General features: G+C 36.6%; 1 protein-coding gene across 4 annotated transcripts; it reads right to left on the bottom strand.

Annotated features, from left to right (window-relative positions):
* Positions 1 to 23,918, bottom strand: LOC115976601 (protein RST1-like). 4 transcript variants are annotated; one of them, XM_031097995.1, is made up of 25 exons: positions 23,406 to 23,918; positions 22,092 to 22,376; positions 21,870 to 21,953; positions 21,389 to 21,668; positions 20,627 to 20,904; positions 20,170 to 20,353; positions 19,756 to 19,943; positions 19,529 to 19,629; positions 18,486 to 18,561; positions 18,117 to 18,248; positions 17,952 to 18,033; positions 8,881 to 8,953; positions 8,190 to 8,358; positions 7,868 to 7,998; positions 6,796 to 6,887; positions 6,299 to 6,390; positions 6,012 to 6,227; positions 5,821 to 5,898; positions 5,316 to 5,498; positions 3,370 to 4,269; positions 2,989 to 3,270; positions 1,811 to 2,437; positions 1,508 to 1,658; positions 1,155 to 1,273; positions 1 to 581 (listed from the first exon to the last, which is right to left on the bottom strand). In XM_031097995.1, exons 1-25 carry the CDS (start codon positions 23,796 to 23,798, stop codon positions 219 to 221), a joined length of 5,559 nt encoding a protein of 1,852 aa, XP_030953855.1. In that variant the 5' UTR covers positions 23,799 to 23,918; the 3' UTR covers positions 1 to 218. The 4 variants fall into 4 exon arrangements, with proteins under 4 accessions (XP_030953855.1, XP_030953854.1, XP_030953853.1 ...); XM_031097994.1 differs by having other exon boundaries at positions 6,323 to 6,390; positions 23,406 to 23,901; XM_031097993.1 differs by having other exon boundaries at positions 21,389 to 21,665; positions 23,406 to 23,901.
* Between the last annotated feature and the right edge of the window lie 1,605 nt (positions 23,919 to 25,523).

Raw genomic sequence — 25,523 nt, 5'->3', positions numbered from 1 at the left:
TTAAAAGAGAATGGAGGAAGATATGGCTGTCCGTTCGTCCTATGAATATATGCAAGATTTTTCATTATCATTATCTGAAATTTACAATGTTGAAGTTAAAAAAGAATTTAAATGCAAATTTAGCAGGCCTCAACTGACCATCTCATGAGAAACCATAAATTGTCTTATAGATTTTCATACTAACCATCTGAATGCGCCATTGCAGAGACAAGTGCTTGTTAGTTGACAACCATGTTTGCAAGCTTCAGCTGCTTCTCTAGAGGCAAATGATCTTTCAAAGATACACAGGCACGATGCATCACACGCAATAGGAAAGCACCCATATCATTCTCACTTTCATCAATAGGTTGAATGCCTGGTGTATCATCACTGCTTACGTTTAGAGTAGCCCAATTGTAAATGCGTTCCGTTGATACCCAAAGATAAGAAACAATGGATTCTGCTACAACTTCCCAACTGGGGTCTGACATAAGAGAAGTCAGGGTAACTGGTAGATCGCTCAACACGGTAAGACGGTCCAGAATTAGAAGAGGCATGTATTTGCAGCTGATACCGCATAGCAGACCAAGAAACTGCAGTGCCTGGATTCAGTAAAAAGAAAGGGCACAAAGAAATGTAAGTTAGCAATAAAAAATTCTCCCCTTTAATGTTTCATTTAATCCCCAGTTCTGGCAAGCCACTACACTGTCCAGAAGAACATGCAAATCACTTCACCAGCCGAGAGGAATCCTAAAATACAATAGCCCTTCACCAAAATGACTTTAAGACACACTGTTTTAAGGCAAAAGGAAGGACCATAGGACAAGTAAACAGGCTCCAAGATGTCAACGTTAACAGCATTTAAATTAAATAAACTGTGACACTGCCATTGAACTGAATGTCAAACAAAATGGTTTCTCATATAGCAGGCCCTACCAACAAAATTATGTGGAATCTTCGTCCACACAGATTTCTATTCTTTTCTTTTTCTTTTTCTTTTTTTTAATTTTTGGGGTTACCTCATTTCTACTAACATAGGTCAGCAATAACATGGATTTTTGTCTTCCATTCCCATACAGGTGCAGGGGAGGATTATATCTGTTTTAATAATGGTCCCATATATAATTCTTATCCTAATCATTCAACATTAAAGTAATTTCATGCCTAGTCCCTACCGTGGAAGGATAACTTGATATACAGCTAATTTCCAATGCATCAACAACCCACTGTCTTCTAACACTTCCCTCTGCATGTTGTAGAGTTGCTACAACTTCAATGAGCAAATCCCAGACACCTACAAATAAAAAAGTTTATATGTCACAAGATTTAGACGCTTTGAAGTAAAAGCACTGCACAGTACTACTCATTCTTTTTTTTTTTTGATAGGTAACGTAAAATATTATTAAAAATTATAGCCAATCTCTGTTTAGCATTGTGGCAAAATACTATCGTTCTAAAAAATTTAATTTTACTGACTCATAAATATCTACCCAAACTTTTTTTATTGTCTTTGTGTATAGAAACTAACCACGTGATTCGGAGTTCAGTATGTAAGCTTTGAGTCTTCCCAGCTCAGTCAATGGGAGGGAACCAATCCTGACTAGCTTGGCTTTCACTTGAATCTTTTTTACTACATCAATAAACTGACCAGCTCCATGGACTAGGTCTTCCTGTGAAACCTGTGAGGTGCACAAGGCAATTAAAGGTATAGAGCATATAGTGTAGTCAAAGGTTCTCATGCCATATGTGTATCTTAATAAAATTCAATGTAAATGAATATTTATTCACAAGTTAATGGTGTCAATCATGAGGACAAGAATTTAAGGTATACCTGCAAAAAATCCAATAACCAACCCCGCCGAGCCTTTCCTAAGCATTTAATAGCCTCAGACCACTCCTCTACAAAACTTAGCTGATCCACTTCCATGACGGAGGCAGATTGCATTGGCAACAAAGAAAATAGCACCTCCATGCACTTCTCAATGTGGTATATGTAGTCTACAGAGTCGAGAGAAGCTTCATCTAGGCACTGATACAGACCTTTCCAGCATGAAATTCGTAATATTGAAGTAACTGAAGACAAGTAATGAGTTATGTCATTGAGCAGTTTCTCAACCCTGGAACCTGAGAATACTTTTATCAGGTCTGCCAGATGAATGAGCAGACATGTTTGTAAATTCAGCTCAAGTGTCTTAAATCTGGACAGGTCAGAGAGCTCATCAAGGAAAGTTAGGAGCGGATCAAATTGGTTTGCATGAGATATAGAAAACTGCACACATTCCTCCCTGAGGATTCCTTTCTTGAGAGCTGAATCTGGTGGCAATAACTCAGCAACTTGATCCTCGTATCTCATGCAGCGTCTTATGATTGCACCCCAATCCATGACTGGCAACCTAGAAGCACGTGAAAGGCACCTTAACACAGTGGCTACAGTGCCAACATGTGCAATGATACCTTTCTGAAGTTAAGAAAGTTAAGAAATTAGAAATTTTGATCAGAAGAATGCGTGCATGTTTGTGTGTGTGAGAGAGAGAGAGGGAAACTCAAGGATTGGTTTATATGTATATATATATATATATATATTCGAACATGTCATACTTGATTGCTCAACCTTTTTCGCAAGACTCATTTCTTTCATGTAAGTAAATATACTATGCAGCATAAATGAGCCTGGCACCCTATGGGGGGAGGGGGGAACCAAAAGATTTTGCATGAACATACAATACTAAATACTTTATGTCCACCACCCAACTGAAGTACCAAAGAGATTTTATCAACATAAATCAAGATAAATGAGAAAAAATATGTAATAATCATAACAAGGATGAATACAAAAATGGCACTTTTGATAAGCATACTGTATCAAAACGCATCTTATTTTCAGAGAAAGTACCTGAGAAAAATAAGCTATGGAATAACATCAATGCATTGTCTAGACACACAAGTTAGCCCCCCAAAAAAAAAAATCAATTCATTGTGAAACCACAGAACTTGTAGTAACAGACCTACCTCAGAAACACTCAGATGCATTAACCACAAACAAAGCCTCATAATTACAGTGTCATCAGGAAAACTATGAGAGACAGATTTTGAACCAGTCATATCATCACTGTCAAGGACTTCCTTGGACCACATATGATGTCGAAGAAATGAAACAGCCCATGCTGCATATTGTTGCAGCTGATGCTCATCGGAATTCTGTGCAACCAGAAATATATCTTGCATCAATGATGTCAAATCTGGCAGACAAACAGGACTTGAAAGTAGAGGACCCCTGAGATAGCGAGACTCCTGTGCAGAAAACAAAGAATATTTAATTGTATATACACATGCAAATAGGAAAAAGGAAATCAGAACTAAAAGGACCTAACAAGAACAGCAAAAAAGTACCTTTTGCTCATAACCAGTCTGCATTGAGGAGGTTAGATGATTTATATGAACCAAAATCCCAGCACTAGCTCCCATAGCATTAACAACCCCAAGCATCCCACCCAAATGAATGAGAGGAGGGTAAGGATCAGAATAACATTTTCTAAACAATTCTAGTAAACCTTTGACACATTCAACTTCAATAGAATGCACCCCTTCATTCAAAATACAGGCAAGAAGGCTTCCGGCTCCAATGCATGATGCCATTAACAAACTCTGATGAAAGCTGCCAGATTTTTTAACAGAAACTAATTCAGAAATGAGCTCCATATAGCCATTCAATAGATGATCTAGCTCATTATCATCCATCAATTCTACTCTCTGGCAGAATGTCACTACAATGGGAAGTGCAAGACAGGATCCTACGGACATAAGAATCTCAGCTCCTTCACTGCAAGAACCATAATTTTGAACTAACGAATTGACATGTGGAATCCATGATAGGATTAAGCCTTTTATCTTGAGCACAGCATCATGTGCCCCAGCTCGGTATATTGCACCAACAGAGCTCGCCAAACCAAGAACAAGTCCCGCAACACCCCAGATATCTTCCTCCAAGTCATCACTGTTCTCACATGGCAGGTTAGCAGTTCTAATACTATCAAGATCATACATGTCTGGTGTGAAATACGCAGAAAGACTTTCCACAATATCAGATGAAGATTGAGTAAGCTGACATATCATCAGAGATAAGGTCCTCACAATATTTCCAAGCAGGTGCTCTTCCTGAATCTTGCTAGTTTCTTTGTCCAAGTCAGAGTTATCAGCAACTTCAACCCTGGTAAGAAGATCTTGGCAAGAAAATCCCAAGCCAACCCCACAGGCTCCTTTGACAAGGGTGCTTTTGCTACCGCATAAAACCTGAAAGCAAGCAGAGAAATCAGAAAACCTTTTTTAATGCATATTAAGTAGGTACAAAATTAATGGTGTTCCGTGTTCAAATTTCATCCATGCATACATATATAGATAAGGTTGTACCCAATGCACAAAGCACCCACTTCTGTGAGGTCTAGGAGTGATAATTGGTAGGCAACCTTACCCTCCCTCACCCCCCCCTCTCTCTCTCTCTCTCTCTCTCTCTCTCTCTCTTTTGAAGAGGCTGTGTGTGTGTGTGTGTGTAGGTCAACTCCTTCTTCAATGAGTTTTAACTCTCATGAAATCTCCTATTCTTGTAAGAACAAGATGAAGCCATTTAGGGACATGTCTGATGTAAGGGGAAAAACTAGAACCTTGACCATAATTTAAGGGCAAAAATAAAACCTTAAAACTATATTCTTTTCATCCTAGAATTGCAGTCTAGGTTCAATTTTTGTCCTTAAAACATATATTACGTTAGACACACTGGCAAAAAACTTAATGAAAGTGGATGGAAGTACAAAAAGAGGGACATATAAATTTTGAAGGACAGAAATAAAACTATATTTCAAGGACGAAAATAGTGTTTTTACCTAAAATTAAAAAGAGCAGGTCCTTCACCAGAGTGGTACTAGTACATTTAACCGTTTTAGTTAAGAAGAGGGAACATTAAGTAAATTGCATAAGAAAATATAAATTAACAGTATCTGGGAATTCCTCCTTAAGGATTTAAGGCAATAAGTAGGCATCTAATTGAAACCATATGGTGAGACAAAGTGAAAAATGACACCAAAATTAATTAAAATGTCCAACACATGTAACATAAGATCATAACTACTTGCTTATCTTAAGTAAAAATATGACAAATTATTTCGCTCTATACAAGGCACCTGGAGGGTCTTGAACCCATGACCTCACCCTCCATCTTTCTCTTACCAGGGGAGAATGTGTCATTTGAGTTAGAGGCCTTAGAAATATTTGAAATATGCTACGCTATTTAATTAAAAGTTAAAAAATAAATCCAAAACAGTCAAAACCAGAACTGTGCCCACCTCAACAAGTCCCGTGATATTCTCATATTTCTGCTTATGATCGGTTACATGTAGGCAACTTGAGATCAATCCAAGGGAAATTGCAGCCGACCATTGGCGGTGTTCATGTTCATGCTGAAACAACCAATTAAGCAGGAACTTTGAAGCTGTTGATTTAACAGTGTGGGCAGATGGAGGCAAGACCTGACAAAAGCAATCAAAGCCCCTTGAGACCCTTGAGAGGATCAATTGGAGAACTAAAGATATTAAGGAAGAGGTATGCTAAGATACTTTGAAAAAGTGGGAAATGCCAACTGACACATCTATACTGCAAAAATGACCACAATTGAGGCCTATGAGGCAGTGTTTATTCCCACAATAAAGATATTAATACCAGATGTTATAAATAGGATTGAAATATCTAACAACGGTTCCATTGATCTATGTATTTTTCCTTTCACTGTTAACTAAAAATATGCACAGATTATGAATTCTAGAGAACTTTACAATCACACAAAACTCTTACCAAACAAAGTGCACCAATGGCTAGAGCAACATTTTCCGAAGATCTAGGGATAGCTTCTTCTGCTATTCGTATCATACTCTGCATGATAAAATTAAAAAGGAATTACAACACCAAATAATCTCTTTGAAATTGATGCAGCCAAATACTAGAGTGTGAAAGGAGTATTATGAAAGCCAAAGGTGATAGACAACCTTCAGAATATCATTAGCAGCTTTGGAAGATTTGTCCAGGATGATGGTTGATGATTTAGCATCAAAATACAAGATATCAGCTCTTATCCAACGTCGCATGAAGGGTTTCCATGACTGCAGTGCAAGAAGTGCAACAAAAATATTTCTTGAGAGCTGGAGAGATGCTGCTATTTCCACCATTGCATTCTCATATTCAGCATGTGGATCTCGTAATCCCTGTACAACATAAAGTCAGAGTAAATCCTACAGAGGGAAAAAGAAGATCTTGTCAATTATGATTATCTTACTCTTGAAGCCCCTTGGTTGCTCACATCTTTAGGAGTAAATGAAAGACATAAAAGAGCTGCACCAGGTAAATCTCTAGCCTTACTTCTTTCCCCTGCGAATGTAACTCTTAGAAGGTCAGAACAAAAACCTGGGGGAAAAAGAGAGAGGAGGATATGCTGTCACAGAAAATAAAGGGAATTCATACAGTAAAAAATTTTTGACTAATTATCATCAATAAAATCCACCATTATCACTCTACTAAAGAACTAATCTTTTGCAACATGTCACTTTATACCCATACCTTTCTCTTATTTTTCAAAAGAACTTGTAATAATAGTAGAATAATTTGGATAGTTTGGTATGCCGCACAGGTGGGAGTAGTTAAACAGTTTCTCACAACTTGGTAGAAAGAATAATCATTCAGACCTTTTATTTTTAATCAACAAGCAGGAATAAAAAGTAACTCACAATTGTTTAGGTCACAAGCAACACTATATGGACACTAAGTTCATGATACCTGAAGAGAAGACAACCTGAGGAAATACATCCAGAAGCTTCTCAATCTTACTTCCTACAACTCTTTTCTCCTTGACCAGTCTTCGCCGATTGCTGAAGCATATTGACAAAAGCTAATTGGTATAATATGCATATCATGTACAAAAAGATCATAAGGGTGTATCAAAAGTGCTCATAAATCATAATGCATAGATGCATATCGTAGAATCCTATGTATCATATGATACATAGGCACGAGGATTTAAAATGAGTTTTTTCTTAAAAAATTCTCTTTTATTTGAGTCTTGTTAAACTTGTTTTTAACACACAATTATTGGGTTACTTAATTGAGCCCAATAAAATAACATGTCCATGAATTTTTATTCTATTTTCTCCCCTCTTTTTCTACAAAATTTGGACTACACAAAAAATCACCTTCATATTTGCTAATTTCTTTTCTATACCATGAATAAGGTATTAAATGACTATAATTAGTTTCTTTTTTTGTTATTATTTTTTTAATTCTAAGAAGCTAGAATCCCAAGAAGAAATAGAGGAAACTATTAAAATAAAAGAACTAGAAAAGATAGTAAATGTTGATGATGATGAAGAAAATGTCAATGAATAAATAATTTTGCAAGATAATGGACATGATAACAACATTGGCTTAGATGTAATTGATTTCGCAAGATGATGAATATGATGAAAAGAAATTATTATTTGGGCTCATATGTCATGTATAATCACTTTTGAGTTTAATCAATTTGAATGTGTATTTTATAAACATATGTTAATTTGATTTATTTAGTTAGCTCTATTAAATTTTATTACATAAAGTGATGATTACTTAGTCATTAGTTGAATATATTATGAATTTATAATGAAATACCTTTTATGAACATATATTTATAATTTTATATATATATATATTTGATTAAGTGTTTGTGTATCTTACAATACACGATACGATACAATAGAAGATACAAAAAAATCAAAGATCAATTCACGATACGATTCATGTTTTGACAACTATGATCATATATATCTCCAGCATGTGCAGTAGTAAAAAAGTTAAAAGCAAATTCATGCTTTACATGTGCTCATATGTTAAGATCTTGACTTGAAATTCTTCCATGGCCTTGAGTACATTAGGGTTTGACTCAGAAAAAAGCAATTCCGTGCTCCTTTTCTTGAAATCTGGAGTATTCTTTTCAATATGTGATACCTGGGCAAATATTATTTAAAAGAATAATTAAGACAACTACATCAAAAAGAAAGTAATTAAATGGCAAGAAATCAGACAATGTCACCAGCCAAAAAAATAATAATAATGCAGGATTTATTATAGTGCACCAATTAGAGGCATAAAGTAACGAAAATTGGGGGAAGATTACTGCAACCATTTTTAGATGTTACCTCATATTGGGTCAATGCCTCAAAAGCAGAAGTCCTTGCCATTGCCCATTGTAACCCATGACTAGGGTGGACACAGGTAACAATGCCCCACAAAATCTGTAAAACATTCTCTGAAGCTTCTGGGTATGCTTCAGCGTCCATTGCACCCCACCTTAGCAGAAGGCAAATGCTGCCAAGAAGCAAAATTAAGAGGTACTTAAGTATCCCTGGATTGAAAGACATGAAAACAAAATTTGATATGAAATATCAGAACAATTGAACAAATGCTGTATTGAAGAAGCGACTCTCATGTTAAATAAAAATGCCAAAGAGAATGTTGCAGAAAGCCGCAGATAACTGAACAACAGAAAGGCTAAAAGTAATCAACTTTAATAATTCCAGTGAGCAGAGGTGTATGGAGACATGTCCCTAAAATTACATGGAGGATTTCCAGCAACATTCGGCATGTTATCAAATCACTCCATGACCCAAGTTATTTTCTTCAAATTTATTTTATTTTTCCAGGAAGACGTCACCTACTATTAATGATAGTTGTTAGTTCCCATAGGTTGTGAATGGCAAGGGATTCCACAATAACTTGAATCCAACCTGACCCAACTTTCTAGAAAATTTTTCCAGCATTAATAAGGTATCAGTGCCAGTTGAACAGATAAATAATCCAAAATAGAGGATCATACTCAGAAATACTTACCTGTGTGCAAGAATTGGGTCAGCAGAGTAATCCAACACATGCTTTGCAATGACATCCCAGGCTGTATAAAAATCTGGACACAAACAATTTATTGAATATACTTTCAAAAAATGCTTCAAATATGTGAAATAAGCTAGTAAAAATTCATATGAGTGACAGAAAATATTAGAATATAAATTTCTTAGAATCAATTACAACAATAGCATTGAGAAAAGTCAACATATCCTTAAACAATGATACTGTCTTTCCCAAATAACTTTTCTTTTCTTTTCTTTTATTTTTTCTTTTTTTTTCTTTTATATATATATATATATATATATATATATTTGAAGTATCACTTCAGGTCGCACAAATATTGTCAAGAGTTATTATCAAAGGCACTTGAACAGGTCTGGCTCTTAGGCTGTTGCCTAGGGTCCCCTATTATTAAAAGACCCCCAAAAGTTAGGTTAATAATTAGTTTTACTTGAAAAAATAATTTAAAAAAAACCTAGATGGGTTGTGTGCTCTCTTCCCCACTCCAATATGGGGCCCAAAATTGCATGCCAATAGAATTCCAGCTGAATTGAAACTATAAAATTTTTGTGCCAAATCATCATTGATGATCAATTTTCCATAACAACTCGAGGTTTCAATTTTTGTAACCAAATATCCCACCCAATACACAGTAGATTGTCAACTTTAGTCACCCGATCGCCCATATAGCCACACACCAAACAATGTTTTTGCTCTTATCACCAAAATCAAAATCAGAAATTAGATTTTAGCTTTCCTTCATCAAAATTAGAACAAATGATTCACCTTACCCCCCAAAGTAAATTAAAACTCTTTTCTACAATTAAATTTTTTTTTTTCTTTTTTGTTGAATTTTACATTGAACCATAATATTTGGTTTTCATATAAATTAACCTAGGTGTTGACGATATTAATTCATACAGATATATGTTAAATCCGAATTTGTTCAGGCAGGTTGACAATGTTGGGATATTCTTTGATAAATTAGATTCTATTATTCTACACTTTAAAATTTAGTTTATTCTTGTCATATTATAGTTTTATATTGTAGATAGTGTTTCTTTTTATTTGAAATTTTTTAACAATAATAATAATAATGCTTAAAATATCATAATTGATATGAAAAATATAAGAAAAAATGATAGAAGTATAGGAAAATTAACTGAATCCCTTGAAAAAGATATTACTAGGGAAAAAAAATATATATATATATATATATATATGAAATCGCATAATTCAACAAGAAATTCATTAAAAAGACTTAGGAAAATAAAGAGATATTTAGGTTGCGTTTGGGATAAGCTTATATTGGGCAGCTTTTTTTACCATCTAGCTTATTTTTGGTACTATTCATGAGTCCCATTGCACTTTTTAGTACTATTCATGGATTCCACTATACTATTTCAGCTAACTTTTAGCTTTATCTACAATACTTTCAACAAAAAGTTTTCAGTTTTAACTAAATAAGTTGTTCCCAAATTGATCCTTATTATTATTGTTTAACGTCACGAGTTCAATTCTCACAACAGCCCTATCTCTTTTACCTATCAAAAAAATAAAATAAAGACTTAGAAAAAAATGAAATAAAACAAAGGAAAGATAACAAGGAAAATAATCAGAATAATGTTCAAAACATTTTTTTTTTTTTTGATAAGTAAAAGATATATTGATAAAAAAGGGGACACCCTAGTGCACAGGGAGTGTACAAGGGAAAAGAAATCAAATACAAAAATTACAAGAGTCTAGGAAATCAATAAAAGAGGGGAAAGATTTATCTTGCAAAGCAAACAACCAATCCCTTAAAGTTCTAAAAAAGAGAAGCTTGAGGTCAGGAATAGATTTCTCAGTATCTTCAAAACATCTACTATTCCTTTCCCTCCAAAGACACCACAATAAGCAATGAGGAATGATGGACCAAATATAACCATTTCGATGACGACCAAAGCTGCCTTGCCAACACCATAACAGCCCCAAAACAGAGTGCGGCATAACCCAAGAAACTCCAAAAAGGCCCAAAACCATAGACCATAGATCCGAAGCAAAAGGACAATGAAGAAATAGATGGTCAACCGATTCACCATTTCTCTTACACATGTAGCACCAATCCAGAATCCACACTTTCCTTTTACGTAAATTATCAATCGTCAAGCATTTCCCTAAAGCAGCAGTCCAAACAAAGAAAGCTACTCTAGAGGGAATCTTTTGCTTCCAAATACTTTTCCAAGGAAACCCAATGGAAGCGGTGCCAGCTAAAATTCTATAATAACCACTAACCAAGAAACCCTTAACTTTGTTAGGAATCCAACACATTTTATCCTCACCTCGCCCCCTTATATGCGAACCATAAATAGATGCCAAGAAGTCGGACATAGACTCTAGATCCCGAGCATGCACACTCCTAATGAATCTCACATCCCAAAAGAGGACACCATGAGCGGACATCATAAGCTCAGCCACACTGGCATCCTTATTCCTACAAAATCTGAACAAGTCTGGAAATCTAACAGCAAGAGAAGTCTCTCCACACCACCGGTCTTGCCAAAACTTCACTCTAGATCCATCACCAATATCATACAGAATATGGTGAGAGAAAGAAGGCCATCCCTGACTGATATTTTTCCATAAACCAACACCATAAGGGCCAATCACAGCTCTGGAAAACCAGCCCCCCCACATACAACCATACTTTGTCTCTATCACTTGCCTCCAAAGGGCATCTTCCTCAACCCCAAATCTCCAAAGCCACTTTCCAAGTAAAGCTTCATTGAAAAGTCTAATCTTCCTTATCCCTAAGCCACCCGAAGAAATAGGAGGACAAACAGTAGCCCATTTAACCAAATGGATTTTAGGATCATCTCCAAGACTACCCCACAAGAAATTCCGCTGGAGCTTCTCAATTCGGTTAGCCACACTAGCAGGAATAGGAAATAAAGAAAGAAAATAAGTGGGAAGATTAGATAGGGTGCTTTTGATAAGGGTGACTCTACCTCCCTTGGATAAGTATAAACGTTTCCAACCCACCAATCTCCTCTCCATTTTCTCTAGAATAGGATTCCATATAGACTTATCCTTGAATTTAGCTCCCAAAGGAAGACCTAGATATTTCATAGGGAGACAGCCCTGCTTGCAGCCAAGAACAACCAAGAAAAGGTCAAAATCATTGACTACCCCAACCGGAACCAATTCTGACTTGCCCAAGTTGATCTTAAGGCCAGACACCGCCTCAAACCAAATAAGAATCATGCGAAGGATCAAAATCTGATCTAAATCAGCCTTACAGAAAATAAGCGTGTCATCTGCAAAGAGGAGATGAGACACCGCCATGGATCTTCCCTCCAAGTTACCTACACTAAAGCCCGACATGCGACCTTCAAGAACTGCTTTGTCCAACATTCGACCAAGAGCTTCCATCACCAAAACAAACAACAAAGGAGACAACGGATCACCTTGCCTCAAGCCTCTGGTGCTACCAAAAAAACCACAAGGAGAGCCATTGATCAAGATGGAGAAGCAGACAGTAGAAAGACAAAAGCGAATCTATTGTCTCCATTTGGTAGAGAATCCACTTCTTTCTAACATCTGTAGCAGAAAATTCCAGTTTACATGGTCAAAAGCCTTCTCAACATCCAGCTTACAAATCAGCCCCGGCAACCCAGACTTCAATCTACTGTCAAGGCATTCATTAGCAATAAGAACAAGGTCAAGGATTTGTCTGCCCCTCACAAAAGCATTCTGAGATGCTGAGATTATATCCCCCATCACCAAGTGGAGACGATTAGCCAAAACTTTAGCAATAATTTTGTAAACCCCCCCAACCAAGCTAATGGGCCGAAAATCTCCAATCTCATTAGCTGCATGTTTTTTAGGAATAAGAGTAACAAAAGTTGTGTTTAAGCTTTTCTCAAACTGACCATTGGCAAAAAAATGATGAAAAACAGCCATGAGATCCGGCTTAACAATCCCCCAGCAAGCTTGGAAAAAAGCCATAGGGAAGCCATCAGGACCAGGGGATTTATCACCATGAAAACTTTGAATAACATCAAAGATTTCTGCCTCTTCAAAAGGCCTCTCTAACCAATCCGCATTCTCCCCAGATATCATTGGAAAAACCAACGAATCCGGAAACGTCCGCTCAACCTGCTGCTCAGAGTACAAATTCATGAAGAAATGAGAAACGTAGTCTGCAATTATACCCTGATCCGACGACAAAGTACCATTAACCATAAGGCTTTCGATGGCATTATTTTTCCTGTTGGAATTAGCCATTCTATGAAAGAATTTGGTATTGGCATCCCCTTCTTTCAAATGCAACACCCTAGACTTTTGTCTCCAACTTGTCTCTTCCATAAGAGTCAACTTTTCAATATCTGAACGAAGATTAGTTTGAGCTAACTTCTCCTCAGCAGATAGACTATGAATCTCCTCTTTAGCATCCAAATCAATCAACTTACTCCAAAGGACCTGTTTCTTAAAAGTGACATTGCCAGACTCAGTTTCATTCCACTTTTTTAAGTCCGACTTCAATGCAGCCAACTTCTTAGCAAGAATAAAACTAGGGGTACCATGGAACAAATAGGAAGCCCACCACTCCTTCACTTTGTCTACAAAGTTATCCACCCTTAACCACATATTTTCAAAACGGAAGGGAATTCTGCCTCTTCGCTGACACCCACCCTCCAACGAAATAGGAAAATGGTCAGAAAGAACTCTAGGCATCCTTTTTTGGGTGAACTGAGAGAAGTGATCAGCCAAAAGAGGGGAGAAAAGGAACCGGTCAAGCCTAGAAGCTGAGGAAGTATTAGACCAGGTATAAAGGCCCCCTTCCATATGAATATCCAACAACCCATGCAAAGAAACAAAGTCAGAAAATCCAAACATAGCCCTGGAGAAGCTGGCAGCCCCCAAACGCTCAGAAGGAAAGCGGATAATATTAAAGTCCCCTCCAAGGCACCAAGGCAAATCCCACCAACTGATCAGCCCGGTTAGTTCCTCCCACATCAACCTACGCCTATTGTTCAAATTAGGCCCATATACACCTGTGAAAGCCCACTCAAATTGGTCGCCTACATTTTTAAACTTGCAAGAAACTGAAAAATGCCCCACCGCTTTCTCCACCTTTTCCACAACCCGGCTATCCCACATCAATAAAATTCCTCCAGAAGCACCTTCAGAGCCCAGGTACAACCAATTGACATAAGGACAACTCCAAATACTTCGAACAGTACCTCTAGTAATCCACTCTAGTTTGGTCTCTTGCAAACACACAATATCAGCCTTCCAGGATTGCAACAAGTTACGAATCTAAAGCCTCTTGTCAACTTCATTCAGACCTCTGACATTCCAGGAAATAAGCTTTAAATTCATTGAGCAACGGAAAGAACCCGATTCCTATTAATACCACATCGCCTAGCAGATGAAGAGCCATAATTAATGGAACTAAACAACCCTTTCAACTCTCTTAAACCTTTCACCCCCGAACCTTTTGAACCACACGATTTCTTGTTCACCTCAGCCCTCCGATATAATTCAACTTCAATAGCCAATAAAAATTCTGTTGCTTGATCTTCTAAACCCACAAGTGACGTGCCAAGGAAGCTATCAAAGTTATTGAATCTCTTTTGAAACCAATCGGAGTAAGGTTCCTGACTCCTTGAAGTGTCCACACCCATAACACTATCCTCATCTACAAGAGACTGCTTCTCCTTGGCCAAGGGTAGAGAAAAAGCAATTGGATCAACAACTAGGGGCTGATTAGCTTCCTCCGAGAAGGAATCCGAAGCCCAATCCTCCACCAATACATCATCTTCTTCGAAAAGAGCCAATGACATGTTCGTGACTTCAGAAAATTCCAATGTAACAAGCTGTTGTTGCTTTTCCAAAACCTCTGTAGCTTCACAAGGAGGCAAAGCAATCTGCACCGAAACCGCAACCCTCCTCCCATCGCATAATTCAAGAACCCACTGCTCCGAGTTTCCCCATTTCTTGTCAAAATTGCCGGAATGCTCCTGGAGAAACAGTCGGGGGTCAAGCACTAAGCTCTCATCGTGAATTGTGGAGCAAGCCGACCCATTCCTGGCCTCCTCGGGCTCGTCGGAGCTCAGACTCGGCTACATCGGAAACTAGATTCGAGTCCGTCGTCGCCGGTGACTCTTAAAATTGCTGACTCTCCTTTCTCGCTAGAAGTTTCTTTACATTTGGTACATGGGCTGAATGGCAAGTGGGACATTAAGTGTTCAAACATTAAGGAAGTGGGCTGTTCTGGTGTTGGGCCCTTGAAAGATGTCTTTAAGCCCAATGCTCTTGCTGAAGCCCCCCCAGTTAACCCACCTCATGTTCCCAAACTTAAGCCCAAGCTTTCGTTGGTCTGGCAGCCCAAAAGAACAGCTTGTAAAGAACTGAGTCACCTGACCACCACGAGTTGCCCGTCGTGAGAGACCCATTCTCCAGGTTTGTTAAGTCCAGGCGCGAGACTTTGACTCTGAGGTCGTCGGTGGCGCCTGGACTTAACAAACCTGGAGAATGGGTCTCTCGCGACGGGCAACTCGTGGTGGTCAGGTGACTCAGTTCTTTACAAGCTGTTCTTTTGGGCTGCCAGACCAACAAAAGCTTGGGCTTAAGTTTGGGAACATGAGGTGGGTTAAGTGGGGGGGCTTCAGCAAGAGCATTGGGCTTAAAGACATCTTTCAAGGGCCCAACACCAGAACAACCCACTTCCTTAATGTTTGAACACTTAATGTCCCACTTGCCATTCAGCCCACGTACCAAATGTAAAGAAACTTCTAGCGAGAAAGGAGAGTCAGCAATTTTAAGATCGTCATCCTGAAGTTCAAGCGTGACTTCAGCCTCAGGAACCGTGCTTACCTGCCCAGCACCCCTATCGCGCAAATCCAAGCTCTGAGACTTCTGACTGCTCAATCTAGACTTGGGAGCTAGATTTGATTTGATAGAATTTTGAATATTGGGCATTGCAAGCTTTCCTGTTCTACTACCACCATAGGATTTCCGATCACCTTCCACCGCTGCCGCCAGAAAGGACTTATGATTTCTTAACTTTTGCATTAACGGAAACAGGGCAGAATGAGATGGCGATTTGACGCTAGGAGAGACGGGAGCAATGGCCTTGCGAAGATGAAAGCCAAAACCTCTCCACACACTACCCAGCTTTCCTTCTGGAACAATGATGAGGCCCTTCCGACGACCATGAAGAAGCTCAGAGATCATAAGAAAGCTTCCATGTGCATTGAATCCCATTTGCAAAATCAAAACCTTATTACCATCCCTGAAGGTTCTAGCAAAGTTATCAGGACGGGTATTTGACAAGTGATCCTCAATATACGTAAGCAACCGTAAAGCACTCTCTTTTCCCATGAAAACCGATCGGAGAGAATCCTTATATCTTTCAAAAATGCGTAACAAGAAGAAAGTACCACCCTCTTCCACAGAAAATTCAAACGATTTGGATTCGAGAAAAACGAAAATGGAACCACCCATAGTTTCAGTTCTCTAATACAGATGATCACAAAGAAAGAGTTTGATAACACATGCAGTCTAAAATTTCTCTAAGCAGAACAAGCAAAACAAAACATGGTGAGCAAAACAGAGCGTGATTTCATTGTCATATGATCAATTGATGAGAAAGTGTAAGAACGAAGGGTATGTGTGTGTGTTAAGGATATGTACATCTTTGACAGCCTGTAACCTATAGAGTTTACCAGATTTCCAGATAGGACCTTCTGCCTTAAACGCCAGCTTTATTTGGGGGCCTTTTTTGACATATGTTCAAAACATAATGTAACAAATATTAATTATATAAAAAGACTAAATTATTTTCTTCTTTTCTAAATATATGTATCTCTTACAAATTTTTACCAACAATCTTGTTACAGAGGTTATTGCAAAAAGAAGTTTCTCGAAATTAAAATTATAAAAAATAATATATCCTACTTATTATCAATTATGTCATGAGAGCGTTAAGTGAACTAGTCATATTATCAATTGAAAAGTAGATAAACCTAAATGCAAAACTTAATTGGTAATTTTGCATCTCAAAAAACAAGAAAAATGAGTTTTAAACTACACACACATATATATGGATTTTTCTTTTTTTTGGGGGGGGGGGGGGGGGGGGGTGTGGGGGGGAGGGGGGAGAGTCCCACTTAAAATTGTTGTTTAGGCCTCAAGCTATATCGAACCAGGCTTGCACTTGAAGTGCTTCTACACTTTAAGTAAAGATGCCACAACGTCAATTATGCAATTATAGAACACCTTATGTCCAACCACACATGCATGCATGTGATGCACATAGTTTCACATATTCTGAAGCAAGCATTTGGGCAAGCTACACAAGTTAACATTGGCAGGCACCCTCTTCCAAACAGATTTAGAAACCCTTAAGAAAAGAAAATTTGACCATAATATTGATAATTATGGATGGACAACCACGGCTATTTGTTTATAATGCTTGATTTATAAATGATTCTCTTAAGGATTCCACATAAGCAATCTGTGCAGTGAAAACAACACTCCAACCAACTAGTAGTAGTAGATGAACCGAAATTAGCGCATGCTAGTGCACTCAGGAGAGTGCCTGCTTGATGCCAAGTAAATCTGGCAATCAAGGATTATAGGACCCCGGCACCTTTCTTTTTTTCCATAGGGCCAAGCTTAGAGTTGAGACAACCATGACATGTGAACTGCCTTAATGATTTTTTTTTTTCCTTAAAAAAAATTAAGAGAAAAACTAACACACATATAGTTCACATGAAAATTTTCAAATTAAAAACCAAGTAGTATTCTATGTCAGATTAATTTTTTATAACACAAAAAATCATAATTTATTAGTATATCTTGACCAGTCACAGTAAACATTAGAAAGATCAACTTAGAGAGATCTCACTTTTTATAATGTTCTCCATAGTTGCTGAAGGTTGCTGAAGATATGATGAGGTTTTCAGACATTCAGAAATATGAAGAAACCACATTTTTAAATTTAAGCTTCTTAAGGAATAAATGGGAAATAGAAAAAATATTTTAAGTTTAAACACAATTAAGATTACCGATTACATCAGCTTCACAAAGATGGGCAAGACTTTGAAGACCAATAGCTTGAATTACAGGATCTCGGCTCTCAATGCAAGCCTGTCGATCCAAAGATAAAGAATTGAATTTAGAACTGCATGCATAGGACAGAGTAAAGACAAAACAGCTTTTAAAACCCATACCGAAACAGACAAGATAAGGTCCACACCCCTATCAGGGTTTTTTCTGCAAACATCCTGAATGGAAGCAGCAATACTGATGCAAATATTTCTCTCAGACATGAATTCAGTGAACCCTTTTGGGAGTAGTACACCCTAAATGTTGAGAAGAAGCAATGGAGAATTAAAAGAGAACAAATTAGCAATAATAACTAAGAAAATGGCAAGCACACAGCATAAGAGGTAGTGCTCAGGGGATTGGCCTGTCTGCAATCACCATATTATCAGCATTTTGTTCCATACTTAGTTTAACTGCCCTGAATTTTTCTTTTAAAAGAGAAAAAGACCATATGCCATCAGGCAACAAAGAAAGAAGCACAAGAAAAATCTTACTTGCAAACTCCCAAAGGCACGTTCATTGACCTCCCAGGTTTGACAAAGCAAACGAGTGGCTGTAGCATATAATGTTCTGTGTATAAAATAAAAAACGTTGAAATAGGCTTAAAAAAATGTAAGCAAACTATTAATTGTACATGTTACATTCAAATGATAACAAACAACATGAGTGAAACCTAAAGTCCCTAGGTAAGCCCCATGTGAATTTAATATAATCAGCAGTTCAACACATAATGTTGATGAACAGATCAGGTGAAATGAACCACTACAGACAACGATGCCATGAAACAAGAAATTGTCAGACAGCCACACATCCAAAAAGGAAACAAGAAGCCCCTACCGAGCCACACAAGCCAGCCCCCACAGAGCAAGACAACAATTTAATATAGAAGTAGATATTGATCAAAACTCCATATATTGGGTATATTGAGTACAATTCTGGTATAGATATAGAATGGACAAGATAAAGCAACCCATGGTTCCCTAAATGACAAACCCATGATCCTATCACATGAGAATTATGTGTTTTTCATTCTTGTACAAGTGTTCTGGTGGTATAATAATAATGTCAGATTAATTTGCCAAATCATAGTACAATCAAGCATGTATATGTGTGTCCAGTGCACCCGTGTGTAGGACAACAAGCCAGGTTATGCATTCAAGATTGTATCATTCACCACAAATCAGAATATGGTCATTCATACAAAGAAGGTATGTATGCCCAGAAAAGAATACTTTGGGATACTGTAAAAAAAATATAAATAAATAAACAAACAACAAAAAAACAAAACAAAAGACATGAAGAATGATCCCATTCACTCTTCAAGTTATGGCCTTCCTTAATAATGAAATTTGTAAGGGGAAAAAATTCAGAAGAATTTATAAGTAATTATCAACATCTAATACAGGGGGTTGGATGAACCCCCTCCATGACATAGCAATAATTGCCACAAAACATGCCATGATAAGGTAAGGCCACTAAAATAATCATAAGAGAATGAAATGAAAGACTTCAAGGATATTTTGTTCAAAGGACGTACGGTTTGGCATCCTTGTGAAGCATAGGCAGGATAGTTTGGACTATGAGTGGAATCATCATGGAATGCGAAGCAAGTGATGGAAGCACTCCCAAAACTTTTAACTGCAAGAACGGTTGGGAAAGAGGAATATCAAGATATAGTGATAGATAACAGAGCCAAAAGGCAAAGCTAACACGCCCATCATTAAGTACAAGAGAAACAAACCAGCATATAAAAGGAGAGCTTACCAACATATTATGGCTTATAGTATCCTTCATAGTGAATATGTTACTATAAAATAGAACTGCTAGCAATAAAGGAACTCCCATTCTAGGATCCATAACACCAATAGCAGCCAAAGAATCTAGAGCAGCATTCCCCAGTGACTGATGCATCACCAAAACACCAGCAACAGCACTGAGCAACACGGGCATTTCTACAAGGTACAATAGTGGGGCAATCTAAATTTGATGCAAATGAACCTTTGGCCAGTTTGGATGGAGAGGGAGTAGAGTAGAGTTGGCTAGAAAATGGCAATTTCTGGCAATTTCCAGCCAACTTTACTCTACTCTCCCTCCATCCAAACTAGCCATAAGCTTTAAAAAATTATACCAAACCAAACCAATCCCGTTTATTGCATGATAAGGAACACAACCAATTACCAGTTACAAATAATTCTTGAGATTGAGAGAGAGGCAGGGACGATTTTCGTCTGTCAATGATCCATAAAGAGTATTCCCTTAGTTGAGAAGCCCAAGATTTTGGTAAGTTAAGCATTTCTTTGCCATCAGCTTTACAACTAGAAGCAAAATTTAAAAAGAAGAAACCAGATAATGAAAACTGATCCTGAAAAAAAAAAAACAAAAAGAAATTTTATATAGCTGGCAAGACTTGCATATCTATATTATTATATTTCTAATATTGATTGTTAGGCTTCCTCTTGTTATGAGAAGGAGTTATATAAAATTCATTCCGAATGAATATCATGAATTTGAAACAGAGGCCACATTAAAGCCCTTAAGCACTCTTTTCAACATCTACTTAGCACTAAAACAAATATAAAAATCAAATAACATTTCAAAGAAATAAACAATCCAGATATAAGATACAAAAAGAAACCTGAAACCATAAATGCTGCAACAGTCTAAAAGCAATAGATCCAGGTGTGCTGAGATATGGAAATCCCCCTTTCATAGCTAGCTCATTTAATCCCCCTTTCATTCCTAGTTCATTCACTGGTGCTACCAACGTTTTCACTAAGAGCTTTTCTAATGTGACAAGCATATCAGTTGCTGCTCCTTTGACGCATTTAGAAGGAGACGACAAAAGGCTGATGACAGGAAATATGAATAAAAGCTCTTCACTCGGACCACAGGCAGCTTTGCCACTATCATATTCTGCAAAGGCAAATAATATAAAAGCAAAAAAAAAAAAAAAAAGGATGAATTAAATAATTAGTAACTCATCCAAGTAAACAGAGAAACACAATCAGAACAGACCAAGTAATATGTACAGTGAGATCACTGCTTATTAAAAAATATAAACTGATTAAATGGGATCATTCACTACATTCATTATAAAGAAAAACATAAATTAGAGGAGAAAGTTCATAATCATTAGCAGATGATAGGAACAACACAATAGACTATAATAGAACGGAAACCAAATGGATTCCCAGGTGCCCAAGGCATACAAAAAGATTGAGCAAATGTAACGCCCTCTATAAGTGTATGGATATTGTCAATGAGTGTCTGGCTATTGTCAATGAGTGTCATGGACTCACATTGACAGAAACCTATAAACTTAAAATACAGATATTATAGTTTTAACAATGTGTATTTTGATTGACAGAATATCTATAAACTCATCAAGTTAACGTACCATTTTCACATTTCCACTTTAAGAGGAAATGGAAAATTTTCAATATAGAAAGTTGTTCATGTTCAAGCTCTGACTCTGTGAGGATAACAAACATAGATAGCACAACAGATGATAATTCAGGTACATATTGCAACCCAAGATCTTTTTGGACAAACAATAACCGCTTTGCCAGTTCCACTATGAGCTCATTCCCACCAGAATGCCTGCAATGACACGTACATAAAGAAAGAATAGTCTCTAACAGTTGGACACCACATAGTTGAGCTTCAGCAATCAACTGCTAACATGGACAGAGAGAAAAAGAAGGGAAAATATTAATAACTAGAAGTGAACCCACAAACAAGGTAGTACGGTACAAACTTCCTAACTATAAACTCAATATAAGTAGACATTCCCATGATAGCAGATTGAAGACAGAACAAACAAGAAGAATTCTTTTAAAAGTCCAAGGGTACACTGAAGTAAAGCTATAAGAGCATACCAATTTCCTTCCGGACAAATTTCTCAATACTACTATATACGCATCCACCACACACTCCACAAAGTACATAAAATTCCTAAAGTCCTGCAAATTATCATGAAGTAAGAACATAATTAGCATAAAGCTACATGGGAAACAATAGACTCCCTACTTAAACTAATCACCTTAACAGAATCAAATGAAGCCAGTATAGACAATACTTTCACTAACATGCATACTTACTTCAGAATTTTTGCACGGAAGAAATTTGATGCATTCCATGAGCAACTTAAAAACTGGCATTGCCTCTAGAGGGAACGAGCAACAAAGAGATGCCATCGATGATATTATATGCCTCGCAAACAAAGACGAAGACGAATCCGAAACAGGTATCCTCAAAATAAAATAATTAAAAAATGGTCTCAAGAATTCGCAAACTTCCACCATTCCCAACTGCTTATTCTGTGCCATAAACAATAACACTTGCTGCACAAGCTCAGTCTGAACCTCTGGTCGGCACGAGAGGACCTGCAAACCATTACCAAAAAAGTAATAATAAAACGCAAAAACTACTTTAAGCCTCAAATTCTACAATTATTTGGCCACACTGATCACCAATATTCAAAATTTCCAAAAAGTAAGACTGGGTTTTGTTTTATCCAACTTGTACATAAAAGGGTCCATTTGGATGAGCTCATTTCCATTAGCTTATTTTGCTTATTCCTTGGTACAATTTTTAAAAGCCTCATTTTATTCTAGCTTATTCTAGTTCTAGGTACAACTATACGTTTACACAATAAACAAAATAAGAATCGGATAAGACACAATTGGCTACCATATACTATTGGCCCTTACAATTTGGGGTTGTTTTTCATTTTGGCCCTTCATATTTGATTTCACTTTCATTTTGGTCTTGTCGTCCATTTCCATTAGTAATCAGTTGACACTTGTCATTATATGGGTAATGTGCCTTCATGGACAACACTTATATGGCACTTACCAGTCAAATTACTATCAGAAATGAATGACATGACCAACATGAAAATGCTCTTAAACATGAATGGCCAAATAAAAATTTAGAAACATAAAGAGCCAAAATGAAACAACCCCAATCTTAAAAGGCCCAAAGTGTAGTTTAGTCATACACATACAGCTTTTTAGCTTTAGGTTCTGTTTGGAAGGGCTCATTTTCACTCTTTTTTTTTTTTAATAAAAAAAATAAGGTGTGTAAAAGTACCATGGTATCTGGCAAAATAAAATGCTAAAATTTCTATCAATTTTACTACAAAATGTTACAAACAATGAATGTGGTTGGTGCTATTTCAAAATTACAACAAATAAATATTTGAATTACTTTTTGTGATCGATGACACATTGCATCACTCTGAACAAAATAAGCTAAAACAAACAAAGCCTAACGACCAATAATTTGCAAATAATCAAGAATTTCTGTATAAAGCTAAAAATAACGGTCCCAAATCCAATGCAATGAGAAATTAAAATTTTATTCTGCGCAACCAAACAGGGACTTAAGCTCGTATCTTTTCTCTCACTCACCTTAACAAGCGGGTGAGTCTCAGCGGAACTGAATCTCCACGCGCCATTGCTCCTCTGGAACTCGAACCGAACGAGGAACCCGATTGCTTTGACGAAGAGGTTGACGAGATTCGGGTCGGATCCTTCGAGCGCGGACTGGAGCTCCAGCAAGGCGCGAGAGACGCCGTAGTTGGCCTCGGTGACGAGGCGGCATAGCTCGCGAACCGATTGGTCGACGACGGGCGGGGAAGCCGAGTGGAGGCACTGGGATATGGCGTCTCTGCCGGGTTCGGATTCGGAGTCTAGGTGCTTCGGGGCGGACCGGAGCTTCGAGAAGATTGAGATTACAGCGAATTTTTGCAGCGAAGGTTGGGGCACTTTGGTCCTTTCAAGTAACGGAAAGTACGAATCCATTGTTAGAGAGAGAGTTACAGTTAGTACTGAGTAGCAGAGAGCGAAGAAGAAGACTAAGATTGGCGGTAACAAAACGACGCCGTATTTTTTTTTTTTTTTTTTTGTTTTTCTTGCTAAATTAGCAGCAGAGTACAGAGCTCTAGCGGTCTAACCACAAAGTAGTTGTGTTGAGGTGGCTTGAGACCTTGGTCAAGTCGGATTCGCACGACCGCAGTTTTAAATTTATTAATTAACTTTTTAAAAGTGAGAGATTGTGGATTTTCTTCAATTTTTTTTGTTAATTTGATTTTTTTTTTTAATCATGATAATTTGATATTTGGGAGTGAGGGATTTAAATTTTCTTTTTCTTTTTTTTTTTTAAATAATAGAATGTGCTAACTAATTAAACTATAAAATTCTTAGCAATTTTCTATTCATTTTATATCGAAATTGTGTTTCGGATATCAATATTTACATCATATCATATCATATATTATATAATGTGAGTTGGACTTTAAAACCGTGGTTGTGTGGCTACACCAAATTACAAAAAATTTTATAGATTTAAAAAAAAAAAAAAAGCATCATTATTTGTTATATTTTTTCAAATTAAAAAAAAAAAAATATATATATATATATATATATATATAGAACAAAAGATACAAGTTTTTTGTTCATATTTGCACTAAGTGGCTGCACCAAATTGCATAAATTTTTATAATTTTTTTTTAAAAAAAAAAAGCAACAATATTTGTTTATATTTTTTCTACTAACTATATAAAAAGTGTCAATAGCTTTTCTACAGGGATTTGGTTTATTCAATTTTTGTCTTTTTTTGGGTTTTTGGTTTTGTTGTGAAAAAGCAAAAGTTGTTGTTTTAGTGAGAGACCAAATTTTGTGAGCAAAAACTCACCATTTCAAGTGACTTGGCTTTTTCTTTTTGGTCTAATAATCACCATTCACGCCAGTATGCTTTGAGCTTGTTTCCATTTTTATTTTTTAAAATATTTTATATGTGGTGATAGATTTTTTTGGTTTTAGTTGTTATACCTACACAATAAATTGTCATAATATTTTACAATTGTTGAGATATCAGTTTCTTACCGATCAAAATAAAATATAATAAACTATCAGACCAAGACTAACCACAACTAAAAATAAAACTCTTGTGAAAATATTATGACATTTTGGTGTTGTTACAATATTTTTTACAATTACTAAGGTATCAGTTGCATATAAATCAAAATAAAATATAACAAAAATTACCATATCTAGATGTACCACAACTTAAAATAAAGGAATTGTGAAAATGTGACATTTTGTTATTGTCATAATATTTTCACATTGTAAGTTTTTCAAAGCATTCACATCAGTTAATACAAAATGGCATAAGTGCAAATTTTTACCCAACCAACCCCAAGTTTATGCATTTATTATGCAAAATGCATTTTAGCTATGGTTTTTGTGCAAATATGCACAAGCACTATTGTTGTGCATTCAGTTTTTATTATTTCTTTGTGTTTCCCAACAATGAAGGAAAATAGTAGTTGGTGATTTTGTTATTATTACAATATTTTCACAACTGCTGAGGTGTAAGTTTTTTATAGGTCATAATACAATAAAAAATTATCAAATTGGGACCCACCACAACTATAAATAAATGTATTGTGAAAATGTTGTGACATTTTATTGTTGTCACATATTTTCAAAACGACTGTGGTGTAAGTTTTTACTTTTTATATGTCA

Source organism: Quercus lobata, chromosome 2 (assembly GCF_001633185.2).
Source record: "Quercus lobata isolate SW786 chromosome 2, ValleyOak3.0 Primary Assembly, whole genome shotgun sequence".
Taxonomy (NCBI): domain Eukaryota; kingdom Viridiplantae; phylum Streptophyta; class Magnoliopsida; order Fagales; family Fagaceae; genus Quercus; species Quercus lobata.
The sequence above is the reverse complement of the archived record's forward strand: the minus strand, read 5'-3'. Positions and strand labels throughout refer to the sequence as shown.

What these genes read in the sequence shown, in the direction of transcription:
- LOC115976601 (XM_031097995.1), bottom strand. Translation starts at nt 23,798, where the DNA reads ATGGATTCGTACTTTCCGTTACTTGAAAGGACCAAAGTGCCCCAACCT. An exon ending in TCAAGAATTATTTGTAACTG is followed by an intron (nt 19,944 to 20,169) that starts GTAATTGGTTGT and finishes TGTACCTTGTAG; the next exon opens with AAATGCCCGTGTTGCTCAGT. An exon ending in TCAGGTTGTCTTCTCTTCAG is followed by an intron (nt 6,391 to 6,795) that starts GTATCATGAACT and finishes TTACATTCGCAG; the next exon opens with GGGAAAGAAGTAAGGCTAGA.